Raw genomic sequence first — 24,664 nt, forward strand, 5'->3', positions numbered from 1 at the left:
TTTCAGAAATATTGAAAAAAAAACAATTAATTTTTATCAAAATATTACCAAAACTCATGTTATTATAAAAATGATAACCAATCCATTACCTCTAGAAAAATTACAGTTACTTATTCATTGCCACTAGAAACAATGCAGTAACCTAGTATTAAACCGTAGCGGAAATTCCGCGGCCTTTGATGATTGAGAAACCTAAAAAAGACAAAAACTTTCAAAAAAAAACTTGCTAATTTTATCAAAAAATTGCAAACACTCGTGATGTTAAGATGTTCAAAAAACCATTCCATTAACACTAGAAACTATGCAGTAACCCATTATCAAACCCTGAAGCAGGTTTCTTGAAACCTAGGGCTGAAAAAGCTCAAAAAATGACAAACATTTTTAAAAACAACTTATTAAAACTTTTTAAATTGTAAAAATTAGTATAAAATTTGCGTGTTTATATTAGGAGTACCAAAACATATAGCTCTTAAGTTGTTCATAGAAAATAATTATGCCTTGTAAAAGACCTTTATCAGCGTTTACAAACCTCAATTTTAGACTGTTCCTACAAAAAATTCGAAAAATGGCGAAAAAAGCGCAAAAAATTGGAACATTTTGGGCTCGAAAACTCCTAAAAATGACCTTTTAACCTTGAATTACGGCCTTCCCAGTAGCTTCGCCACTCTAATAAATTGAACGCCACTCTAAGAAAGACTATTAAACGCGTCTAAGGGCCTCTAATGAAAGTTGATGCCCGCTGAGCTTTACCTGTTTATCTCGTTCTGAAAGCTCAAAGTCATGAAAAGTGTGAAAACATCTTACAAAAATAAAAAAAAAGACAGAGCACCAATACAATCCAATTCTTGGATTGTAAAAAACCAAGAGCACCGCAATATAGCTACGCTCAGCTTACAGCTTTGCAGCTATAAAAAGAACTCCAAGTCACGGGCATCTAAAATTGTGCTTTATGGCTTTATCCCGTTTTCATTTTTGTTTCCGTTTCCTGGTACTGATTCTATTCATCTAAGATTGCTTTGATGCACAACTGCTGTGTAAAAGCGCTTTGAGAAGAATCAGCGAACAAGAAAGCTAGCCCAGAGAAGTCATAAGGACTTCACAAAAGATGTCGAAACAGGGGTAAAATTAGGTAAAGCGAAACTTTTTTTCGACGAAAAAAATTTTAAAAACAGCAGGACAAGTCCTGAAATACAATCCAAACAATTATTGAAAAACTTAGAACGAATGTAACAGCAGATCTATTTAACAATGTCAGTTTAATTAGGGGGGGGGGGTGAGCATGTGGTGAATGCTGGTGCGCGCGAGCGTGCCGGGTTACAGGAGGAATGAGGTGGAGGCGGTTAAGTGAGGGGGATTTAAGTAAGGGTTAAGTGAGGTGGGGGGGGGGGGGGGTCAAACTTGAACACTCTCTTAAACAGTTTCGGCGAATCGCATACCTAAAGATTGGAGATATCTAAGACTCTATGCCCATTGAGCCCACAAATTAATACCCTCTGAGCCCTATGTTTATCCGGTTTCTGAGGACAAGACAAGATACTCAGACGAAAAAAAACACTTAAACGAAAAGTCGATAGGACCAAAAAAAGCATTAGAAAAGACCAGCAGGACTAATATAATTGCTACGAACTTCTTTTGAGAGCAATTAAATACTATATATGAGAAAAACAAAAGTAATCAGTCAGATAGTTGAACTCAATATGTTTAGTATGTCAATGTTATATCAATTTACGTAGCACATTCATGGTTTTGTAAGGATAGTAGACGATCTGACTGTTTGGAAAGCAGCAACTTTTCGTTTTTATCTAATGAACTAAAATTTTTCCCAACAAGTTTTGCTAAAAATAAAGGCAACTTATGATCAAACTTTAATTTTAGAATCTCAAAAGGAGTGAAGAAACTATTTCGAACGCACGTAGCACTCAGCTCTCTCAGAGTGGCAGGACTTTCTTCATTGAGCAGCGATTGAAAACTTTGCGACAGTGTCGATGTGGATCCAACAAATTGAATGAACTTTCTATTGTCATTTGAAACCATGTTTAAAGCCATTAATAGCGCGAAGTCAATGAGCGCCGTTTCTCTCACTCTCCGAACGTTATCTTGGTCTGTATAAGTGACTAAGGATATCCACAATTCTGGATTCAAATTTTTCCAGTAAGCCTGACACTTTTGGCAGCAATTGTACACGGCGAGGATAATCCATGAACTGGGATTTTCGGTGTACAAAAAATATCCAATCGATGCTGTCACGCGATTAGCTGATGACATTTCGCCAATCTTGTCTACAATCGGCATTGGATCCACTTCGTTTAGAGCCATCCATTGAGTTACCATGTGAAACAGTTTCTGGTATTTGACCGCAAATTTCAAACTGCCGGCCAACATTGACAACGTAGTCAAGAAATCAAATTTGTACACTTTCGTTTCGGACGAAGTGTAAAATTTGAGCAAAAAGTTGAAAACCTCGCATAGTTTGTCAATTTCTTTTATGATTTTTTCGTCACGTAGGAATTGTCCCCCCCGCACATGCACACGCATGACAGCCGAAGCAATGCACATTTCAATGGGATACAGTAAAGCATTGGTGCTGTAGGGAAAATATAGCATAATTTGACAAATATCCACGCACGTTAGTTCATTCCCAGCTGTGAAAAAGAATTTGACCAATTCTAATTGTCCTTTCTCTATTGCTAAAAAGGCCACCCGCTTCACTAGTTCCGGAGATATGTCAGCTTTGAATGTCTTCATCAGATAGATACAAGTTTGAAGAAGGTTAAACCGAACTGAAGAATACAAAGCACTTGATATGTCGCAACTATTAACGCCACTGTCCACAAGTAATTTTAGCAGCTGAAGCGTCAAAATATCGTTTTCAACACGTATAGCAAAATTCAAAGCAGTCACTTGTTTCTCATACTCACACGCTTGGCTATTAAGATCGAAGGTACCTTTTCCGACGCGCAATAAGATTTTACTCAGAACTTCCAGTACTAAATTATTAGGTGTATATTTGCAGGCCATGTGAAGAATGTTGCGACCCGATTTGTCCAAAACGTCCAGTTTGCTGATGTCCAGGAAAAAATCCAGCAATTCCGCATGACCATTCATTACGCTGATATGCAACGGAGTGTAGCCCTGGTATTCTTGTTGATCGATGATGGCGTCATTCTCTGTTAGGAGACGGGCCATATGAACTGACTTGCACAGATGTAACGGCGATTGATTGTCCATGTCTATGGCGTTGACGTCAACTCCCAAAAGAATAATCTTGCGAGCAGCTGCGAGATCATCTTGTAGCGCCGCATAATGAAGAAGTGTCTTCCCTATTAATAAACATAACTTTAATTTCATTCTATTGCCTTGTCGGTCAACTTTTTTCAAATTGTGAGCTATTTTAGCATGCTAACAAGCTCATAGCCATACCACCAAAAAAGGTTAATGTATAGAATTATGAAAAACCAATCACTGATAGTCTGGCATTAATCAAGAACCGAGTAGCGGTTCGAGATAAGCCAGAATTTCGAAATAGCTATTAGAGTCACCTAAACTTGCTTGAAAAACTCTATTTTCAAGTTTTCGATGCCGGTGTTAAAATCTGACACGGTATTTAGGAAAATCTGCAGCACAGCAGAGATCTGCCATCTAAAAACTTGCATGTGCGTATTAAGTTATGGAAATCGATAAGGAAATTTAGCACTTACCATCAAAATCAGCCACTTGTAGATCTTGCACGTGTGCAGAAATAAGGAGTGTATCGAACATGGAATGACTTTGAAACTCGAGTGCCAAGTGTAGTGGAGTACAGCCGTCCACCCTATCTCGCATGCCAAGATCGGGACAGTGGACCAGCAACTTCTCCAAAATTCGAAGCAAATCCTCTTCATATGTTAATCTGCCCTGATTGGAATCAATGTTTGAGTCGTTTTCAGTTGATGACCCAGTTTCTCTGTTTGAATATGGAAGGCACAGAAAATGCAGCGCAGTGTATCCGTTTTCGCCTTAAATACTAAGTCTGATAAATTGTAAAAATCAGTCAGTGTTCAATTAGTGGGTTGCTGTTCGACTTAACTCTTGTGTTGCTTCATTCTCTATATTTTTGTAGGTGAATTGTCTTCATATAGCGCACTTACTCCCACTAAAATCTTAACTCAAAAACGTTAGCAAATTCAAAGAACTGACTGAAAACCAAAACCACTGTATCTGACCCGCATACCAATTGAACAAAGCCACAAACCAATATTCAACCTCACAAATTTAGCGAATAATAATAGAATTGCTAAACTTCTTGAAGCCAATATCCTGACAGCCAATTTTCTCCATTTACTTATTAACCCACTCACAGGCTCCGAATGAAAAATGAACTTTATCAAAAAAATAAATATATGAAAATTCCTAAAATTCGTGATATTAATATCTGGAAAATTATTTTATTGTCGCTAGAAAATGTCCATTAATCCATGGTCAAGACCTAAAAATTTTCATTGACCCCTAGAGATTAAAAAAATAAAAAATTGAAAATAACGGAAAATTTTCATAAAAATCAATATTAAATTGGGTGTTCAAGCTTGCTTTACAACAACATATTGAAGAAGAAAAACTGACATAAAGAGAAACTGTGGTTGGACAACGACGTTTATCATCTTTGACAAACGATATAACAAAAACTCAATTAATGAGATTTTCATCCGACTAACGGCGGATGAATTGCTCTCGATCGTCGGACGGGGGCAATCTAATTTAGAGAGGGCATAGCTTAACAACGTTTTATGGGTGCAAAAAACTTCATAAATGGGGTTAGAATACGGACCTCCAGGTTGGCAGCCTGACATCTTAACCACCCAGCTACAAAGGCAGTAGTAAGAAATGGGGGGGGGGGGGGCTGTCGCCCACTTTTCGACTCATTTCGAAATTTTGTCTTTTCTGCTCAGAATGGCTCCAAATCAAGCCTAAGGCTTTTCTGTGCCAAACAAAGCCACTATATATGTCTACAAACGATTTCAGCATTCTCTTATCAAAAAGAGTAGCAAGAAATTTACTACTAAAGGCTCTCATTTCCTTTCGGTCCCTATCCGTATAATAAACGAACTTTATTTCAGAAAGAGAGCAACATAGAACATAGTCGCAGATTGCCGGAAAATAGTCTCCGTTGACGCGCTAGACGCAAATCGTGATTGATACAGAAAAAGCAAAAAGAAGAGACAGAAATTGACAAAAAAATTCCCATGTTTCAAAAATTGTTCTAATTCGGTGCGCAGTTTCAGTTAGATTCTAAAACTATAACTACTTCAGCTTCTAAACTGAAGGGTAATAAGCTCAATATTAGTATCAGCTAACAATCACTCGAATGAACATTGATAACCTAATACACTATGACTTAATGACCGAGCATCATTGGTTTATCCCGTTCTTTTGATTTTGCACTTTTGACATTGACCGTATTCACTACATTACGTAAATCAATACGTGAAACAATTTAAAATCGACTCAGTTGAAACAGTTGAAGTAAAGCCTGAAAATCAAGCCTGAGTTATTTAAAACGAAAAACGTGATCAAAAGGTAAAGCGAATTTAAAAAACATAGCCGGAGAAGTCCTGACGTACAATGCGAAAAATTTTCATTGAATCCACAAAAACTAGACCTAGAATGGACATTGAGTGAATTGGGAAAACCATTTCCAAAAAAATCACAATAAAATATTTTAAAATAAATGAAAATCAATGTCAAAATGCCACATGTGAACAAAAAACCACTAGCGAGAAAGAAAACTTTGGTTCAGACAAAAAACTAGGCCTAGAGTGAACTATGAAAGGATTGGGAAAACCATTTAGAAACAAATCCGATCCTAAAAATCTAAAAACCGTTAAAATCAAAGTGAAATTGCCGCATGTGAACAAAAACTCACTAGCGAGAAAGGAAATGAATTAGAGTTAAAAAAATTCACGTCGCAAAACCACTCGCTTTTTCGCTCCACTTCCATTTTCCGCGTGACCAAAATCACTACTCAAATTTGAGTTCAAAAAGCTTGAAAATGTGTGAACAGATCTTAAAACAAGACAGCGCCGCATTACAATTCAAAAAAGGCGAGCGCCTAAATAGTAGCCGTTTGAGAGGCTGACGGCGGCTATTAATAGCTCAAAAACAATAAACTAAAGTGTGAAAAAGTCACTCGAGAAGTCAAAGAATATTACAACAAACAGGCAATCTAGTTGAGAAAACCAGTTGAGAAAATTAGCCTAATTGTTGTGATAAACTTATTAAATAGACAGACAAATGAGCAGCTAGCGATCAGTCAGTTCTTTCTCGCTGTTTTCAAATTCTCTTTTCTTTTTCAGCGTTCGAATTCGAGGACATACTACTGTCTTCAACTATACTTTCTGCATGCAAAATGGCTAATTCAGATCCTGTAAATGCAAATGGGTCTCCCGAAAACTGCGAAAGGACTAAATTAGTTAAAGAACTTAGAATTACATCACTTGAGCAAACAGTTAAATTTCAAAAAAATACCATTCGTATAGTGAACAAAATCGTTGATGAGCTTCAAAATCGTATGTCAGCCTAAGAAAAACATTCAAGCAAAGACTGCTTGATTTTCAAAAACTTCCCAATTAACCCATTTAGCAAAAACTTATATAATGATGTTTGCAAAGCAATTTACCATTACTTCAATTATCAAATTACACCTTATAGAATCAAGGCATGCCATCCCTTGAAGCCTTTTAAAAACGGAATAACCCCAATTATTGTAAAATTTATTTATTTTGACGAAAAGGATTTTATCTTCATCCGGCGAAAAATGTTATCGGATAAATTAAACGGGGGTAAAAAATTAGTTATCTATGAGAGGCTCCCCCAAGGATGCTGAAATGATGAACAAGTGTAATGAAATTGGGCTCATTACAACAACATGGAACTGCCAAGTGAAAGTTTTTCGAAAAAAACTTAAATGGTAACTACTACTACTGTGCTGTAAACAGTATAAAGGCGGCGAGCTTAAAAATTGTGTAATTAAGAAACGGGAAACTTCAGTTGCGTGGGTTTTGCCAGAAACGACGGTACACTTCGAGTTGATCCACGTAATCATATAAACGAAGACTGGAAGCAAAATTTAAACCCTTTCGAGAAAAGACTACAAACTATAAACACTCAAGAAAACATAAGCGGGATTCACCTGACGACCTAGTTAATTGCAAGAAAGGACAGTTCGATCTATCAGCTACGCCGACAAGCAGTAGCATGGCTCTATGTTTGGAGGATGTTAATGAAATTGTGGATGGGGCAGCGAGGGAGCAAGCATCTGCAAACTCTAATCTAACTTATAACTTTTGACAAATTATGGGGGAGTACGTTTACGAGAACGAATTACAGGCAATAGGTAATCCTTGCATACTATCCCTTAACATACAGTTCTTAGAATCCCAACATGACCGGCACAACTGTTTTCTTAAAAATTTTCAAAAACAACCTAGGCTAATTGCTCTAAGTGAAACATGGCTCAACGAAAATGATAACCTGAGGATGTACTCGTTAGAAAAATATGAAATAATAGTTGAGTCAAATACTGCAAAAACGGAGGTGTGGCTCTTCTGGTGAAATCTGAAATCAGCTATGAAAAAATCCAAACGCAAATAATTACATCTTTTGAAAAAAACTAAATTAAAGCGGAAAAAGACAGCAAGTTTTTTTTACAGTTATTTACATACCAACAAACAAGAGTTTTGAAAAATTCTTTGCAGAGTTTGAAGAGTTTTTACAATATACTTCCAATCTCAAGAAACATTACATTTGTGGTGACTTCAACATAGATATTTTGTCAAAGTGTAATACTGTTTTCAAATGTGAACTATTGATAAAAAGTTTCAGCTTCAAATTGCTTAATGGAATACCAACCCGCGTTGCTGAAACTAGACAAAGTTGTGTCGATTATTTCCTTGTGAAAGGCCATCATAAAACTATTACAATCAAAACTTCTCTTAGTGATCATTTTCCAGTTTTACTGTTATTGAATGACGAAATGGAGACGAAAAGCTGTTTCACACATAAATTTCGTGATCTCGGAAAATTGAAAAAAGAACTAACTTGTTGAAATTATTTGTTCTGCTTATACACTGAATTGCAAAAACTTGAAACAAATCCAGGCATGAATGTTGGCAACAGGATATCTGGTTTGGTTTGTTGTTATGAATACATTATTGGATCGATTTGCACCTTGGAAGAAATCGCGAAAAACAGCGACATGGTACAATAAGAAAATAAAATCCCAGATAAATAAACAAAATCAGCTTTTTAAAAATTGGTTGAAAAAAACTGATGAAAACCGTTCAAGTTACAAAAAGCGGAGAAATATAATTACGAAAACTATTGAACATGAGTAAAGGAAAATTTATGATGCTTTAGTTGGGGCTGATAAAATGAAAAAAAGTTTGTTTCAGGCATATCAAACAATTTGTAACACGAAAAAAGCAACACAACAAATGTAACGTTGAGCCAAATATTCTGAATACTTTTTTTGCAAAAATTGGCGGAAATCTATCTCGGACATTGGCGGAAATCTAAACCTTCTTCTATAAAGAACAGTAAAGTCGAGAGCTGCGTTTTCATTCCAACAACACTAAGTGAACTAACAACACTAAGTGAACTAAGTAAAATTATTAGGTCTCTGAAAAACAAAAAGTCTGCTGGTTATGATGGGTTAAACAGCGAAATTGTTAAGATTTTCTTACCGGTAATATGTGATTACCTATGCAATGTTTTTAACACCTGTTTTGAAAAAGGATATTTCCCTTTACCATTTAAAAAAGCGAAAGTGATTCTTTTGCACAATGAGGGCAGTAAAAGCGACCCTGCGAACTACAGACCCATTAGTCTGTTAACATCGTTTTCTTAAATTTTTGAAAGTTTGATCAATAAAAAAATTATGAGGCGTTGGCAGACATAGAATAAGATTAAGACTAGAACTTAGATTTGTTTAGACTAGAACAAAAACTATCTGGTGTGTCATTATTAATTGAATTTAAAAAATCTTTTCACACAGTCAATCATCATATGTTGATTTCAAAGCTAGAAAAACATGGTTTCAGAGGAAAAACACTTGATTTAAATAAAAGTTATTTCTGTGACAGATCTCAATATGTTTCTTAGAACAATAAGACGTCAAACTCCATTGATGTTAATTACGGCGTACCACAGGGATCAATATTAGGGCCAACTTTCTTTCTAATATACAATAGTGACATGCCCCAATGCTGCCTGCTCGAACTCGGAATTAGTTTTGTATGCAGATGATACTATCATAACATCGTGCTCAGTTAATGAAAATGCTAAATATTCCTCTGAAGTAAAAAACGTTAAAAAATGGTTTGATCAGAACTGTGTAACGATCAATGAAAACAAATGCATGCTTATGCCTTTTGGCCGCAACAAAAAATCTAAATACCTAGACGTTGTTTTCAAAGACGTTCAAATCAAAGATGAATGTTAATATTTGGGTATTAATTTCGACAAATCGATGAAAATTACGTACCACTTTAAAAAAGTTGCAAAGTTAGCAAAATTTTCGGGTGTTGCCTATAGGACAAGAAATTATTTCAGTGAAAATCAAATGTTAACCTTTTACAATGCCTATGAGAAATCCACAATAGAATATGGTCTTTTAATATACGGAAAAACTTACGAGACACATCTTGACGAAATTTAAAAGATGCAAAAAAGAATATGTAGGACCATTTTCTTTAAACGAACATAGCCGGCAGATTGCCGGAATAGCTGCGAAAGAATAGACCTGCGTGCCATATAATAGAGATAGAAACAGATACAGATCTAAACTGAAAAATCGACGCCGCTCAAAAAACTAAGTAAAAACCATTCAGCGATAAATTAATAAAGCTTGTTAAAATTCATTCCGCAGAAGCCTCTTATTGGGGACCTTTACTGCACAAATGAGTTCCTTTGACCTTAAACAAATTCAAACTAAACTTAAGTTTTAAAGTGCAAAAGTCATTTTATTGAGTGAGGTAAGTCACGTATGATCAAAATCTAATCACGCAAATAACCTAAAAACTTTTGCTAAAGCGAGTAAGAAATGACGTCACTCGCGCAAATGCCGTTAGTGAGAGGAAGAAGTCATTCAGAAAATTTGACTTTTTCAGCTTTGCTGTGTGAACAAATGTAAAACGAAAAAAGAGCGTCGGACGACGAAACAAAAAAAAACCAAGAGCACCGCAATATAGCTTCGCTCAGCTTACAGCTTCGCAGCTATAAAAAACGGATGCGATTAGGAATATCATGACAAAATATCATCTTCTTACCGTTTATGTACTTTTTGCTAAAAATATTTTCAAATTTAGGTTCGACAAACTCAGAAAACCTGAGTCAGCTTATTGAAAATTAGATTCGCTCAGCAACCATCGTGAAACAAGAAGAATCTCGCACAAACTTTTACCTGTACCCAATTCAAAAAACATTCAAAATTCACTGCGGATCAAAGTTATCGTAGCTTACAATTTCGCGCAAGAAAATTTAATTCATGAAAGCATAAGAGAACTGACTCCAGGTCAGCTCAGAACTTTTTTAAGATCCTTTACTTACCTATATATTCAGGATAGCTATGAAGTGTTCAATTTATTTTTTGACTTCCTGTAATTTCAATTGGTTTTCGTAAATATTATACCGGGTTCTTGCTAGATGAGGCTGTAGTCTCTTCAAGGGTCCGTCCAGGCGTAACCTCTTTTAATTAAATTTCGTTTTGTTTAATTAATGTTATGTAGCTGGTCAATTCAAAATTCAATTCAATTCAAAATGCTGCTAGGTGGAACATAAATGGAACAAGATGTCATCAATATGGAAATAAAATATCAATGAAATTCCAATTGCAAGAGAAACTTCAGCCAACGAAATATACTGGGATAGACGACCAAAAGAAAAAGGTCAACGCAGCTATCAAACATAGCTATCATTTGAAAAATTCTTTGCAGAGTTTGAAGAGTTTTTACAATATACTTCCAATCTCAAGAAACATTACATTTGTGGTGACTTCAACATAGATATTTTGTCAAAGTGTAATACTGTTTTCAAATGTGAACTATTGATAAAAAGTTTCAGCTTCAAATTGCTTAATGGAATACCAACCCGCGTTGCTGAAACTAGACAAAGTTGTGTCGATCATTTCCTTGTGAAAGACCATCATAAAACTATTACAATCAAAACTTCTCTTAGTGATCATTTTCCAGTTTTACTGTTATTGAATGACGAAATGGAGACGAAAAGCTGTTTCACACATAAATTTCGTGATCTCGGAAAATTGAAAAAAGAACTAACTTGTTGAAATTATTTGTTCTGCTTATACACTGAATTGCAAAAACTTGAAACAAATCCAGGCATGAATGTTGGCAACAGGATATCTGGTTTGGTTTGTTGTTATGAATACATTATTGGATCGATTTGCACCTTGGAAGAAATCGCGAAAAACAGCGACATGGTACAATAAGAAAATAAAATCCCAGATAAATAAACAAAATCAGCTTTTTAAAAATTGGTTGAAAAAAACTCATGAAAACCGTTCAAGTTACAAAAAGCGGAGAAATATAATTACGAAAACTATTGAACATGAGTAAAGGAAAATTTATGATGCTTTAGTTGGGGCTGATAAAATGAAAAAAAGTTTGTTTCAGGCATATCAAACAATTTGTAACACGAAAAAAAGCAACACAACATATGTAACGTTGAGCCAAATATTCTGAATACTTTTTTTTGCAAAAATTGGCGGAAATCTATCTCGGTCATTGGCGGAAATCTAAACCTTCTTCTATAGAGAACAGTAAAGTCGAGAGCTGCGTTTTCTTTCCAACAACACTAAGTGAACTAAGTAAAATTATTAGGTCTCTGAAAAACAAAAAGTCTGCTGGTTATGATGGGTTAAACAGCGAAATTGTTAAGATTTTCTTACCGGTAATATGTGATTACCTATGCAATGTTTTTAACACCTGTTTTGAAAAAGGATATTTCCCTTTACCATTTAAAAAAGCGAAAGTGATTCTTTTGCACAATGAGGGCAGTAAAAGCGACCCTGCGAACTACAGACCCATTAGTCTGTTAACATCGTTTTCTTAAATTTTTGAAAGTTTGATCAATAAAAAAATTATGAGTTGTTGGCAGACATAGAATAAGATTAAGACTAGAAATTAGATTTGTTTAGACTAGAACAAAAACTATCTGGTGTGTCATTATTAATTGAATTTAAAAAATCTTTTCACACAGTCAATCATCATATGTTGATTTCAAAGCTAGAAAAACATGGTTTCAGAGGAAAAACACTTGATTTAAATAAAAGTTATTTCTGTGACAGATCTCAATATGTTTCTTAGAACAATAAGACGTCAAACTCCATTGATGTTAATTACGGCGTACCACAGGGATCAATATTAGGGCCAACTTTCTTTCTAATATACAATAGTGACATGCCCCAATGCTGCCTGCTCGAACTCGGAATTAGTTTTGTATGCAGATGGTACTATCATAACATCGTGCTCAGTTAATGAAAATGCTAAATATTCCTCTGAAGTAAAAAACGTTAAAAAATGGTTTGATCAGAACTGTGTAACGATCAATGAAAACAAATGCATGCTTATGCCTTTTGGCCGCAACAAAAAATCTAAATACCTAGACGTTGTTTTCAAAGACGTTCAAATCAAAGATGAATGTTAATATTTGGGTATTAATTTCGACAAATCGATGAAAATTACGTACCACTTTAAAACAGTTGCAAAGTTAGCAAAATGTTCGGGTGTTGCCTATAGGACAAGAAATTATTTCAGTGAAAATCAAATGTTAACCTTTTACAATGCCTATGAGAAATCCACAATAGAATATGGTCTTTTAATATACGGAAAAACTTACGAGACACATCTTGACGAAATTTAAAAGATGCAAAAAAGAATATGTAGGACCATTTTCTTTAAACGAACATAACCGGCAGATTGCCGGAATAGCTGCGAAAGAATAGACCTGCGTGCCATATAATAGAGATAGAAACAGATACAGATCTAAACTGAAAAATCGACGCCGCTCAAAAAACTAAGTAAAAACCATTCAGCGATAAATTAATAAAGCGTGTTAAAATTCATTCCGCAGAAGCCTCTTATTGGGGACCTTTACTGCACAAATGAGTTCCTTTGACCTTAAACAAATTCAAACTAAACTTAAGTTTTAAAGTGCAAAAGTCATTTTATTGAGTGAGGTAAGTCACGTATGATCAAAATCTAATCACGCAAATAACCTAAAAACTTTTGCTAAAGCGAGTAAGAAATGACGTCACTCGCGCAAATGCCGTTAGTGAGAGGAAGAAGTCATTCAGAAAATTTGACTTTTTCAGCTTTGCTGTGTGAACAAATGTAAAACGAAAAAAGAGCGTCAGACGACGAAACAAAAAAAACCAAGAGCACCGCAATATAGCTTCGCTCAGCTTACAGCTTCGCAGCTATAAAAAACGGATGCGATTAGGAATATCATGACAAAATATCATCTTCTTACCGTTTATGTACTTTTTGCTAAAAATATTTTCAAATTTAGGTTCGACAAACTCAGAAAACCTGAGTAAGCTTATTGAAAATTAGATTCGCTCAGCAACCATCGTGAAACAAGAAGAATCTCGCACAAACTTTTACCTGTACCCAATTCAAAAAACATTCAAAATTCACTGCGGATCAAAGTTATCGTAGCTTACAATTTCGCACAAGAAAATTTAATTCATGAAAGCATAAGAGAACTGACTCCAGGTCAGCTCAGAACTTTTTTAAGATCCTTTACTTACCTATATATTCAGGATAGCTATGAAGTGTTCAATTTATTTTTTGACTTCCTGTAATTTCAATTGGTTTTCGTAAATATTATACCGGGTTCTTGCTAGATGAGGCTGTAGTCTCTTCAAGGGTCCGTCCAGGCGTAACCTCTTTTAATTAAATTTCGTTTTGTTTAATTAATGTTCTGTAGCTGGTCAATTCAAAATTCAATTCAATTCAAAATGCTGCTAGGTGGAACATAAATGGAACAAGATGTCATCAATAGGGAAATAAAATATCAATGAAATTCCAATTGCAAGAGAAACTTCAGCCAACGAAATATACTGGGATAGACGACCAAGAGAAAAAGGTCAACGCAGCTATCAAACATAACCGATTAACGTCGGATGAATTGTTCTCAGCCGACAGGCGGTGGTTCAGTTGCAGGGGATAAAGTTAATTAAATCAAATTAAATTATGTTATTCGAGCAAAATAAAGGCCAATAACATTATTCTTTAAAAACACAACCAAATTCAGGCACTTCTCATCGGAGTTCTGTACCTAATCTGCTGCCAATTGAGATTAGCAGCCAAAAACAGTGATTGAACGCACTTTACGTCACGCAAAACACAAGAAGACATAGGGAGCAAAAATGCAAAACTGTCGTCAATTAAAAAATGTATGAAAAATAGGACTCTTGTAGCGGTCGGCCGAAATTAGCTCTTTTCATCAAGAGTGGCATTTGTTTCAAAAAGACAAACATAGCCGGCAGATTGCCGGAATAGCTGCGAAAGAATAGACCTGCGTGCCATATAATAGAGATAGAAACAGATAAAGATCTAAATTGAAAAAAAAAAATCGACGCCGCTCAAAAAAACTAGTTGAAAAACATTCAGCAATAAATTATTAAAGCTTGTTAAAATTCATTCCGCAGAAGCCTCTTATTAGGGACCTATACTGTACATATGAGTTCGTTTGACCTTAAACAAATTCAAATTAAACTTAAGTTTTAAAGTGCAAAAGTCATTTTATTGAGTGAGGTAAGTCACGTATGATCAAAATCTAATCACGCAAATAACCTAAAAACTTTTGCTAAAGCGAGTAAGAAATGACGTCACTCGCGCAAATGCCGTTAGTGAGAGGAAGAAGTCATTCAGAAAATTTGACTTTTTCAGCTTTGCTGTGTGAACAAATGTTAAACGAAAAAAGAGCGTCAGACGACGAAACAAACAAAACATAGCAGGACAAGTCCTGACGCACAATTCAAAGAATTTTCATTGACTAAACAGAAAACTAGACCTAGAACGGACTATGAATGGATTGGAAAAACCATTTAGAAAAAAAATCCGATCCAAAAAATCGAAAAAAGAGTAAAAATCAAAGTTAAATTGCCGCATGTGAACAAAAAACCACTAGCGAGAAAGCGAATTTTTTGTTCAAACACCGTTTTCTCACTCTACTTTAAATTTAGAGCGAAAACATTTCACGCCGCAACACCACTCGCTTTTTCGCTCCACTTCCTGTTTCGGCGTGACCAAAATCACTACTCCAATTTGACTTCAAAAATCATGAAAATGTGTGAACAGATCTTAAAAAAAACATACCCGGCAGATTGCCGGAAAATAGCCGCCGTTGATTCCAATAAGCATGATTGGGATTGAAAGAATAGAAGATATCGAAAAAAAGATTTTTGTACAAAAACATTTTTTAACGATTTATTTTGATGGCATTTCGTAGTTGAACAAACTTCTGTTTCTTAGAGAGAGGTTAAAGGGGCTACTATCAATAACAATAAGCATTAGAGATGGTAACTAAGACTTATAGGAACGACGTTCAAATAGCGGGCATCTAAAATTGGGCTTTATGGGTTTATCCCGTTTCTATTTCTGACTTCAATTTTTTATACCGACTCTGTTCATTTTGAATTGCTTTGCTTAGCAACTGATGTTCAAATTCACTTTTAGCAGAATGAGAGAAGAGAGAAACTAGCCTAGAGAAGTCAAAAAGATTTCACGCAAAATGTCGAAAATGCGGCAAAATGGTAAAGCGAAAAAAAGTTTCACGAAGTAAAAAAACATAGCAGGACAAGTCCTGAAATACAATTCAAAGAATTGAATGAAAAACTCAGACGCACTCTACCTGACCAGCAGATCAATTGAACAATGCCAGCCAGAACATAAAAAATCACCAAAGAATTGAGAAACTAAAAGAATCAAAACTAAACAAAAACAAACTCATTGCTAAAACTCTTGAAGCTTTTAAACCTAAGGCAAAACTTTTTCCCTTTAAAAACGCCTATTACAAAAATATGTTCAAAACCAATTTTTGTTTCTGAAATCGGTCCAGTATTATATCTGCAATACCTGAAAAATATTCATTGGCCCTTGAAGATCGATTAACTTGAGAATGACCAAAAAATTTAAGAAAAAAAGAAATCAATTGCAAGTTATAAGAAAATGTTGCTGAAAATTGTGATATAAATATCTTCAGAATCATTTCTGGGTCTCTAGGGGCTATCCAGTAACCCAATTCCAAGCATTAAAAAATCATTGACTCATAGATCGATAGGCAATAAATTTTAAACATCAAAATAGAAATTCCTTCTATTAAAATGTTGAAAGCCAGTCAATTGCCCCCTAGCAACTATTTAAAAAAATATTGTCAAACCCTGGATGCGTTTACCTGGCAACTGAGGCAAGAAAAAAGTATTAAAAGACAAATATTTAAAAAACTAGAAAAAAATTGCAAATTCTATCAAACAATTTCTAAAATTCGAAAGGTTAAAATGTTGAAAACAAATCCATTGAAACTAAAAACCATGCAGTAACTTTTTATCAAAACGTGGAATAGGTTTTCTTGCACTTGAGGATGGACGAATATCAAAAACTTTAAACTTTAGGAAACATTAAAAAAATTGCAGATCTTATCAAAAAAATGCTAAAATTCGAGACATTAAAAAGTTAAAAAGAATTCCATTGTTACTAGAAATTATGCAGTTCCCTATTAACAAATCTCAACGGAGATTGCCTGGTCCCTGAAACCGGAAAACTGACAAAATGATGAAAATTTTCAAAAACCTGAAAAAAATGCAAATTTGTTCAAAAAAATTGCTAAAATTTGTGATATTCAAAAGTTGAAACCTATTCCATGGCAACTAAAAATTTTTCAGTAACTTATTATCCAACCCCTAATATGGGTTTCTTGCCCCTGGGACTCAAACAACTTGAAGGATGACAATAAATATGTCAAAAAAACATGAAAAATTTGCAACTTTTGTCAAAAAATGCTAAAATTCATGATGTCAAAAAGTTGAAAACCGTTCCATTACCACCAGAAACTGTGCAGTAACCCTTTATCAAACCCTAGAGGAGGTTTCGTGACACCTAGGGCTAAAAAACTCAAAAAATGACAAAAATTTTCAAAAAACCTGAAAAAAATTGCAAAAATTAGTATCATTTTGTGTGTTTGTGTTTGTAGTACCACAACATATAGCTCATAAAATGGTCATAACAAGCAATTTTGTCTCGCAAAAGGCCTTCAACAGCTTTTAAAAACTTCAACCTAAGACTAATCAAACAAAAATCTCAAAAAAATCACAAAAAACACGAAAAATTGCACCATTTTTAGCCGAAAAACTCCTAAAAATGACCTTTTAACCTTTAATTAAGGCCATCCCAGCAGCTGCGCCACTATACGCACTTGATGGACTACTAAAGCCCACTTTGGGCCTCTAATGAAACTTAATGCCCGCTGGGCTTTACCTGTTTATCCCGTTTCGAAAGATCAAAGTCATCGAAAAACGTGTGAACACATCTTAAAAAAAAAAAAAACACAGCGCACCAATACAATTCAAATTCTTTGAATTGTAAAAAAATACGAGCGCAATAATAGCCGGCTGAGAAGATGAGGGCGGTTATTAAAAAGACAGCGCCCCAATACAATTCAAATTCTTTGAATTGTAAAAAACCAAGAGCACCGCAATATAGCTTCGCTCAGCTTACAGCTTCGCAGCTATAAAAAACGACAATTGCTTCAACTTCGTTCGAGATAATTTAATCAAAATTCGATAAATGAAGAAATTCAAAGTTGAATAGAATGAAAATGCGAAGTTAGGAAAAGTTCAAGAACTCACCCGTTACAGCTTGAGGACATTTGGTGGCAGACAGCAAATCTGAGAACAAACTGTGATCCTTGCGAAGACACGAGTAATGCAGGGGCACATTGCCGCTGCCATCATGAACGTTTGCCCATTCAGGAAATTCTTTCAAAAGATACTCTACGCATTCACGTTGCTCCTCCAGTACTGCAATGTGTAAAGGTGTGTTGTTTGCAAAGTAGGGTCGTTCGGATGCCTCTTTTTCAGATGATGAGTGTTTGTATGCCGAAATGAGTGGGCTTAATACTTCAAAAGTTCCCCTAAAGGCTGCTAAGTGAAGTACAGTGTGATATGTAGCACAATTTGATTGCACAAATATATTGGCCCCTTTTGTCAGCAAAATCTGAAGACCTTGGTGCCAATTCAAGACGACGCAGATACTAAGCGGCGTCCATACACACGCCTCGCCCAGAATGATTTCTTTTAACTCGGGATATAAGCTTTTGACATCCGTGATTTGTGGCGTAATTTTGTTCCACAATTCACTCAAAGCATAATCACTTCTCGAATCGGAATCATTGACAAACGTGGAATCGATAAGACATGCAAATTTGTCATTTCTCAGAAGATATTTCAACATTGTTTCACTTTTTGTCATGCATGCAATGTGCAACATGTTCAACCCCATGAACTCGAGCTCCGCAATGTCTGTTGAACTCCAAGTATCGTAAAACTCCATCAAGCAAGACACTACGCGTAAATTAGAGGTCAAACAAGCCAATGTAAACGGGTGCAAAAACGTGTTGCCAAACGGGTCAAAGTTAGCTATAGGTGAACTCGCCACAATTTTTCTCAAATTTGATTGGCCAGCATTCAGAGTTGCGTCATCAATTACCGTATGAAGCAACAACTTACGTAACAAGGCCACATTCCCGTTCACACAGACCATGTGAATACAGTTCGGGGCAGAGACATTACGCAATTTCTGAGAATCAATTCGTGGACAAAGACTCGCACCGTATCGATACAGAAGCAGGTCGACAATATTCGACCTATTTTTGCGACACGCGATAAATAAAGGAGTAATAGGACATGAAGGTATTACGTAACTATCCACAAGTTCCTTCTGATTGGATAGAATTTTCACCAATGAAACGACATTTCCATCCTCGCACGCTTTCCCAATATCCGATAAATGCTCATAATAAGCATCTGTAAATCCTAACACACTGAGCCACTGCTCCAAAATATCTAAGCCAAGGGAGGGACTTACATTCATCATTATTGAGCACAAAATTCAGCAAATTCGCTTAAAAACAAACAATGAACGAAAATTACCACAGCATATTTGCGTGGTGATCTAAATAACAACGCAAACAACAGCACGTTAGAAGCACACCTATTCACAATAGAATAAGTTGTACTTACAATTCAACGCTTTGCAAACATAAATGAGCGTTTAAGACAGTGTTACTAAACGTTGAGATTTTCAAGAACAACTCAAAGAATGGCCGACTGTCAAATTGACGGACCGCAAAAGCTTCAAAATTTTGAATTAATTTGTACCCAGGCAACGCAAACACCTGTACTAGTACCACCAGCAAACTATGATTGGTCCCCAGCATGAGAGATTGTTGAAAAAACTATGTTTGAGTCCAGTTACGCAGATGTGATTGAAACAAGCACACTGAACAGACATTGATAACATTTATAATTTTCTGACAATAATACAGGATATCACAACTAAGCTTTATTTTGATAACATAAAGGGATTAGTGCCAATGCCAATTAGCATTATACCTGGTAATTAAGAAAGAGAAAACCAATTCTGTGTAATCGTCATCTAAAACTGAGCTTAACCCCGGTTCTAATTTTTTATCAACATTGATTCGGCGCTGACGCTTAAAACTTCCTTGCTGAGCAAGACCTCTTTAAAAGCGTTTAGAGTGGGACGAACGAAACGCAAGCAGGATCACTAATTTGCAATGGCACATCATTTACCGACCCCGCTCATCCACAATATTGACACAATTGTCTACGAATTGAAGCAGAGCCAGACTGCCTCCGGAGAAGTAGCTCGATTTCTGTTATTTCAACTTTGAGATTCTTAAAAAAGTAGAAACGTCTATACAAAAAAGAAATCATACCAGTGAGATCAAAATTTTTTATTTCATTAGAATTAACACTCGAACAAACGAAACGGCAGAAATGAATTCAACTCTAATGCAATTTCGCTAGTAGAAAGAAAATTATCAATTGAACAGCTAATTTTGAGTCTACAAAATTGAGTCTAAAAATGAGCCCAAAGGTAGGAAAAAATCAAAAATGACTTTTGCACTCGCTTTGAATTCATAACTATGCAAAATCAGATCAAACTCAAATAGAAGTTACCAAAGCTATGGTAAGTTGCAACTAAAGTAACTCATGTTCGCCAAAAGTTGCTCAAGCAAAACGTGAATCAAAAAATGTGAAAAAAGTAAAAAAAAAACCAAAATCGTGGAGCACAAGCACATAGGAAAACGTATGAAGCAGCCAGGACATCCTGTCAATGAGATCAATTTCAGACTCCACCAAAAACTGAATTGAAGATTTTCCAAAACAAAACATAGCCAGCCGGTTGCCGGAATAGCTGCGAAAGAATAGACCTGCGTGCCATATAATAGAGATGAAACAGATACAGATCTAAATTGAAAAAAATCGACGCCGCTCAAAAAATTAGGCTAAAAAACATTCAGCGATGAATTAATAAAGCTTGTTAAAATTCATTCCGCAGAAACCTCTTATTAGGGAGCTTTACTGCACATATGAATTCCTTTGACCTTAAAAAAAATTCAAAATAAACTTAAGTTTTAAAGTGCAAAAGTCATTTTACTGAGTGAGGTAAGTCACGCGCGCAAATGCCGTTAGTGAGAGGAAGAAGTCATTCCGAAAATTTGACTTTTTCAGCTTTGCTGTGTGCACAAATGTAAAACGAAAAAAGAGCGTCAGACGACAAAACAAAAAAACCAAGAGCACCGCAATATAGCTACGCTCAGCTTACAGCTTCGCAGCTATAATTAGTAATTTCGAAAAAAAATTTAAAACCATTCGCACTAAAATGAGTACATTCAGACGTTTCAACTGATAAGTCTTATTGTAATAAACTAAAATTAATATCAGAAGAAAAATTAAAAACCTAAATATAGACAGAAATAAAACAGATTTTTAAAAAATTAATAGGCATCAACCTTAAATCAATTAGTCGAAAATGAGATTTGAAAGACAACAAAAAACATAGCTTCAACAAAGCCTCAACAAAATCGTAGATCTGCAGTATCAAAACAAAAACATTAAAAAAACTACAGACAAAAAATCAACTCTTTTCATTAAAAAATGAGATGTTATCTTAAGAATCTGTATAAGTTATTGCTGCCTCTACTAGCTGCTCTCAAACAACCTCCATTTAGAGCGACACATATTCACTTGACCTTATATCTTTAATTAAAGGTACGAAAAGTCAATTTCAAATAGAGGAAATCATTTCTAAGAGTGCGCTAATTCACGTGCGACCAAAAACTTGATCGCGCAAACGAACAAAAACTCGCTCAACTAAGAGTCAGAAATGAAGTCACGCAAATAGCTTGAACGAATGAACAAAAAACAGATTTGAAGTGGTTCTAACGTCATATAGTCGTAACAAAAATCTAAGGGGAAAATAAAAAAACATAGCCGGCAGATTGCCGGAATAGCTGCGAAAGAATAGACCTGCGTGCCATATAATAGAGATAGAAATAGATACAGATCTAAATTGAAAAAAATCGACGCCGCTCAAAAAACTAGGTAAAAAACATTCAGCGATAAATTAATAACGCTTGTTAAAATTCATTCCACAGAAGCCTCTTATTAGGGACCTTTACTGGACATATGAGTTCCTTTGACCTTAAACAAATTCAAATTAAACTTAAGTTTTAAAGTGCAAAAGTCATTTTATTGAGTGAGGTAAGTCACGTATGATCAAAATCTAATCACGCAAATAACCTAAAAACTTTTGCTAAAGCGAGTGAGAAATGACGTCACGCGCGCAAATGCCTTTAGTGAGAGGAAGAAGTCATTCAGAAAATTTGACTTTTTCAGCTTTGCTGTGTGAACAAATGTAAAACGAAAAAAGAGCGTCAGACGACGAAACAAAAAAAAACCAAGAGCACCGCAATATAGCTATGCTCAGCTTACAGCTTCGCAGCTATAAAAAACAAGAGAAGGCCAATGATAGTCCCCGGCTATCGCTGTGCTCGCTCCAGTCATTCAAAAGCTTCTCATATGTCACTACTGCAATCACATCTTACATTACCCAGGCTGTAACAAACCTCAAAAAAGAACATCAAGCTAAATTTCACAGAAAGAAATAGCTTCAAATAATCAATACCTTTAATTATAAAAGAACAGACAGGCCACATCAAGAAGCTCTCTCAGTATCGGGACTTAGCAGCAATCCAAAAATACAATTTTTCAAAAATTACAAAAATTTAAAGAGAACGTGTCAAAGTCATCAGAAACTTTAGTTGCTCACATACCAACCCAGACCACAGCATCTACGCACCATTAAGACAGAAACCTGCAATTGCTAGACTCAGTTCAAATTTTGTAACATAAATTTCGATAGATTCTTAAAGACCAAACCTGTATACAAAAATGGGTGGGTTAATAACATTGAGAACAGCCTTCTTTATTTCACTAAAATAAATTATGGCTCACTTTAAATAGAATCTAATGCATCTAATGCAATTATAAACATTGTAAAAAGAAATTTATCGAGTAAATAAAACATTTCAGCAAACTACAAAAAGTGAGATCCAGAAATCAACATCTATCCCGTTTTAAACCAAAGTTCGAACGGTAATTTCTCTCAGATAACAACTTCCTTATTGTTTAACTTGCTTGATCTCTCATTATTTGCATCAAAAAAGATGTATAAGTAATTGACGAAGTCCTCCGCAGTCACATAAATCCGAAGTAAAAATGAAAATTCAAATAGAAGTCACCCAAGAGAGATAACCGTAAGATAATTCAGATAATTTAGGTTTGTACTGGCTGTTATCCAACACCTGTTCCAAAAAACTAGTTATTAAATCATTTAAACCCACATGTGAAAAAAAACCGCAAAACTGAGTAAAACGGCAAAACAATTTCATAAAATGTAAAAATTTTAAAATCAAATATATCATCACAAAAAATTTCAAAACTAAGGATACTACGAAAAAGTACACAGGCTCGAGTATGAAGCACCTAGAACCTATAGTTGACCAGAATGATTTACAAAGCGACAAAACAATCATGAGGGGCATTTTTTTTTCCAAAACCAGTTAATATTTTTCAAACAATTTGAGCAAAAATTGAAGCCATTCCCTGTTACATGGACACATTCGGAAGTTTCAATTATTCTACTATGAACAGACAATTGATTTGTAAACAATAAGAATGATTGTGATTGGTAGGTGTATTATAAACAACCATATTCAACCAAAAACATGAGTGATAAACCAAATATAGACGAAATTCTTCAAACTACGACAAACTTCGTTTTGGTCGTTTTAAAAATCATATCAATGAGCGAAAATCAATGAATAAAAATTAAGTTTCAGATATGTCTGATTTTTGACTTATACAGATGAGATTGATAAATCTTATTTATAAAAGTCTCTTCCTTTATGTAATACTTTAATAAATGAGATTGAGACCAAGACAAGAAAAAAAAAGGTCAGAACTCAACAATTCACTACTATTAAAACATTTAGTGTCCAGTCAAAAATATAACAAGCCATGAACTCTTAGCATTGCTAATCTCCCTTTAATCCAAAACTGCAATCAATCATACCTCTCATTACTCGGACATGGACAAAACGGGAAAAACAGTCTAAAAATTTAAAAAATTACTGAATTTTTAGTAAAACAAAAAACTTTTAGAGTAGAGACTCAAATAAACTATAAACTGTGAACTTCATTTACGTTCAAGGAGACTTCAAGAGAATTTCAGTTAGACGTAAAACAAGGAACAAAAAAACAGATAGTAAAATATATTTTAATGGAAATTTTAGTGTCAAGTAAACAAAATCATTAGTTTCCGCAGACTAATTCAGACAACATTATTCATCATTGCATTTATTATACATTAACATAAAGTCACGAGAAAAAACAAAGTAAAATGGCAGCAAAGGTACAACAAAATGGCTCTTAAAACCAAAAAAATCTAGATCCAAAACAAATTGTTTTATTCCAAATAATAAAATTTCGCAAAAAATTAACGGTTTTTTCAAGTGAAAAATTTGAAAAAAAAAATTCATGTGAAAAAATAAATGTTCACAAAAATCAAAACCTCAAAATTACGAAAATTTGAAAAAACTTTATCTTCACTTTTTACGCTTGACGTGATTCTTAATGATACTACTCACAATTCTTTTTGATAAACATCGACACGAAATTGACAGAAAAAAAACAGTTGAGCATATATCTCTTCCCTCGCACAAGTGTTTTGGAGCACTTGAGCAGAATGAGAGAAGAGTGAAACTAGCCTAGAGAAGTCAAACAGATTTCGCGCAAAATATTGAGCAAGCTGCGAACTAACGTAAAGCAAAAAATTTCATAAGTCAAGAAAATAGGCCCGATATAATAGCTGCCTGAGAATATGAGGAAGGGTATTTAAAAAACCGACAAATGAACCAAAACCGCCAAAATCGGATTAGTATATGTACCATTTTATTTTTCAAAATATCGCATTTAAAAAGGCGTTGAGTGCATGATTTATAAAGGGAAGTTGCCATATAT

General features: G+C 34.9%; 3 protein-coding genes across 12 annotated transcripts in view; 1 reads left to right on the forward strand and 2 right to left on the reverse strand.

The window, feature by feature from the left end:
• Window positions 1–24,664, forward strand: part of LOC142358570 (BTB/POZ domain-containing protein KCTD12-like) — a 554,440-nt gene that overhangs the window by 242,433 nt on the left and 287,343 nt on the right. The gene's annotated exons all lie outside the window — the stretch shown is intronic.
• LOC142358558 (tubulin polyglutamylase TTLL5-like) overlaps window positions 1–24,664 on the reverse strand; it is a 100,036-nt gene that overhangs the window by 29,385 nt on the left and 45,987 nt on the right. The gene's annotated exons all lie outside the window — the stretch shown is intronic.
• Window positions 1,672–19,350, reverse strand: LOC142358559 (uncharacterized). The gene is made up of 3 exons (XM_075409961.1): window positions 17,903–19,350; window positions 3,699–3,995; window positions 1,672–3,320 (listed from the first exon to the last, which is right to left on the reverse strand). The coding sequence occupies exons 1-3, from the start codon at window positions 19,146–19,148 to the stop codon at window positions 1,726–1,728; spliced, it is 3,138 nt and encodes a 1,045-aa protein (XP_075266076.1). The 5' UTR covers window positions 19,149–19,350; the 3' UTR covers window positions 1,672–1,725.

This window comes from Convolutriloba macropyga, chromosome 2 (assembly GCF_964194025.1).
Source record: "Convolutriloba macropyga chromosome 2, txConMacr16.3, whole genome shotgun sequence".
NCBI classification, from domain to species: domain Eukaryota; kingdom Metazoa; phylum Xenacoelomorpha; order Acoela; family Convolutidae; genus Convolutriloba; species Convolutriloba macropyga.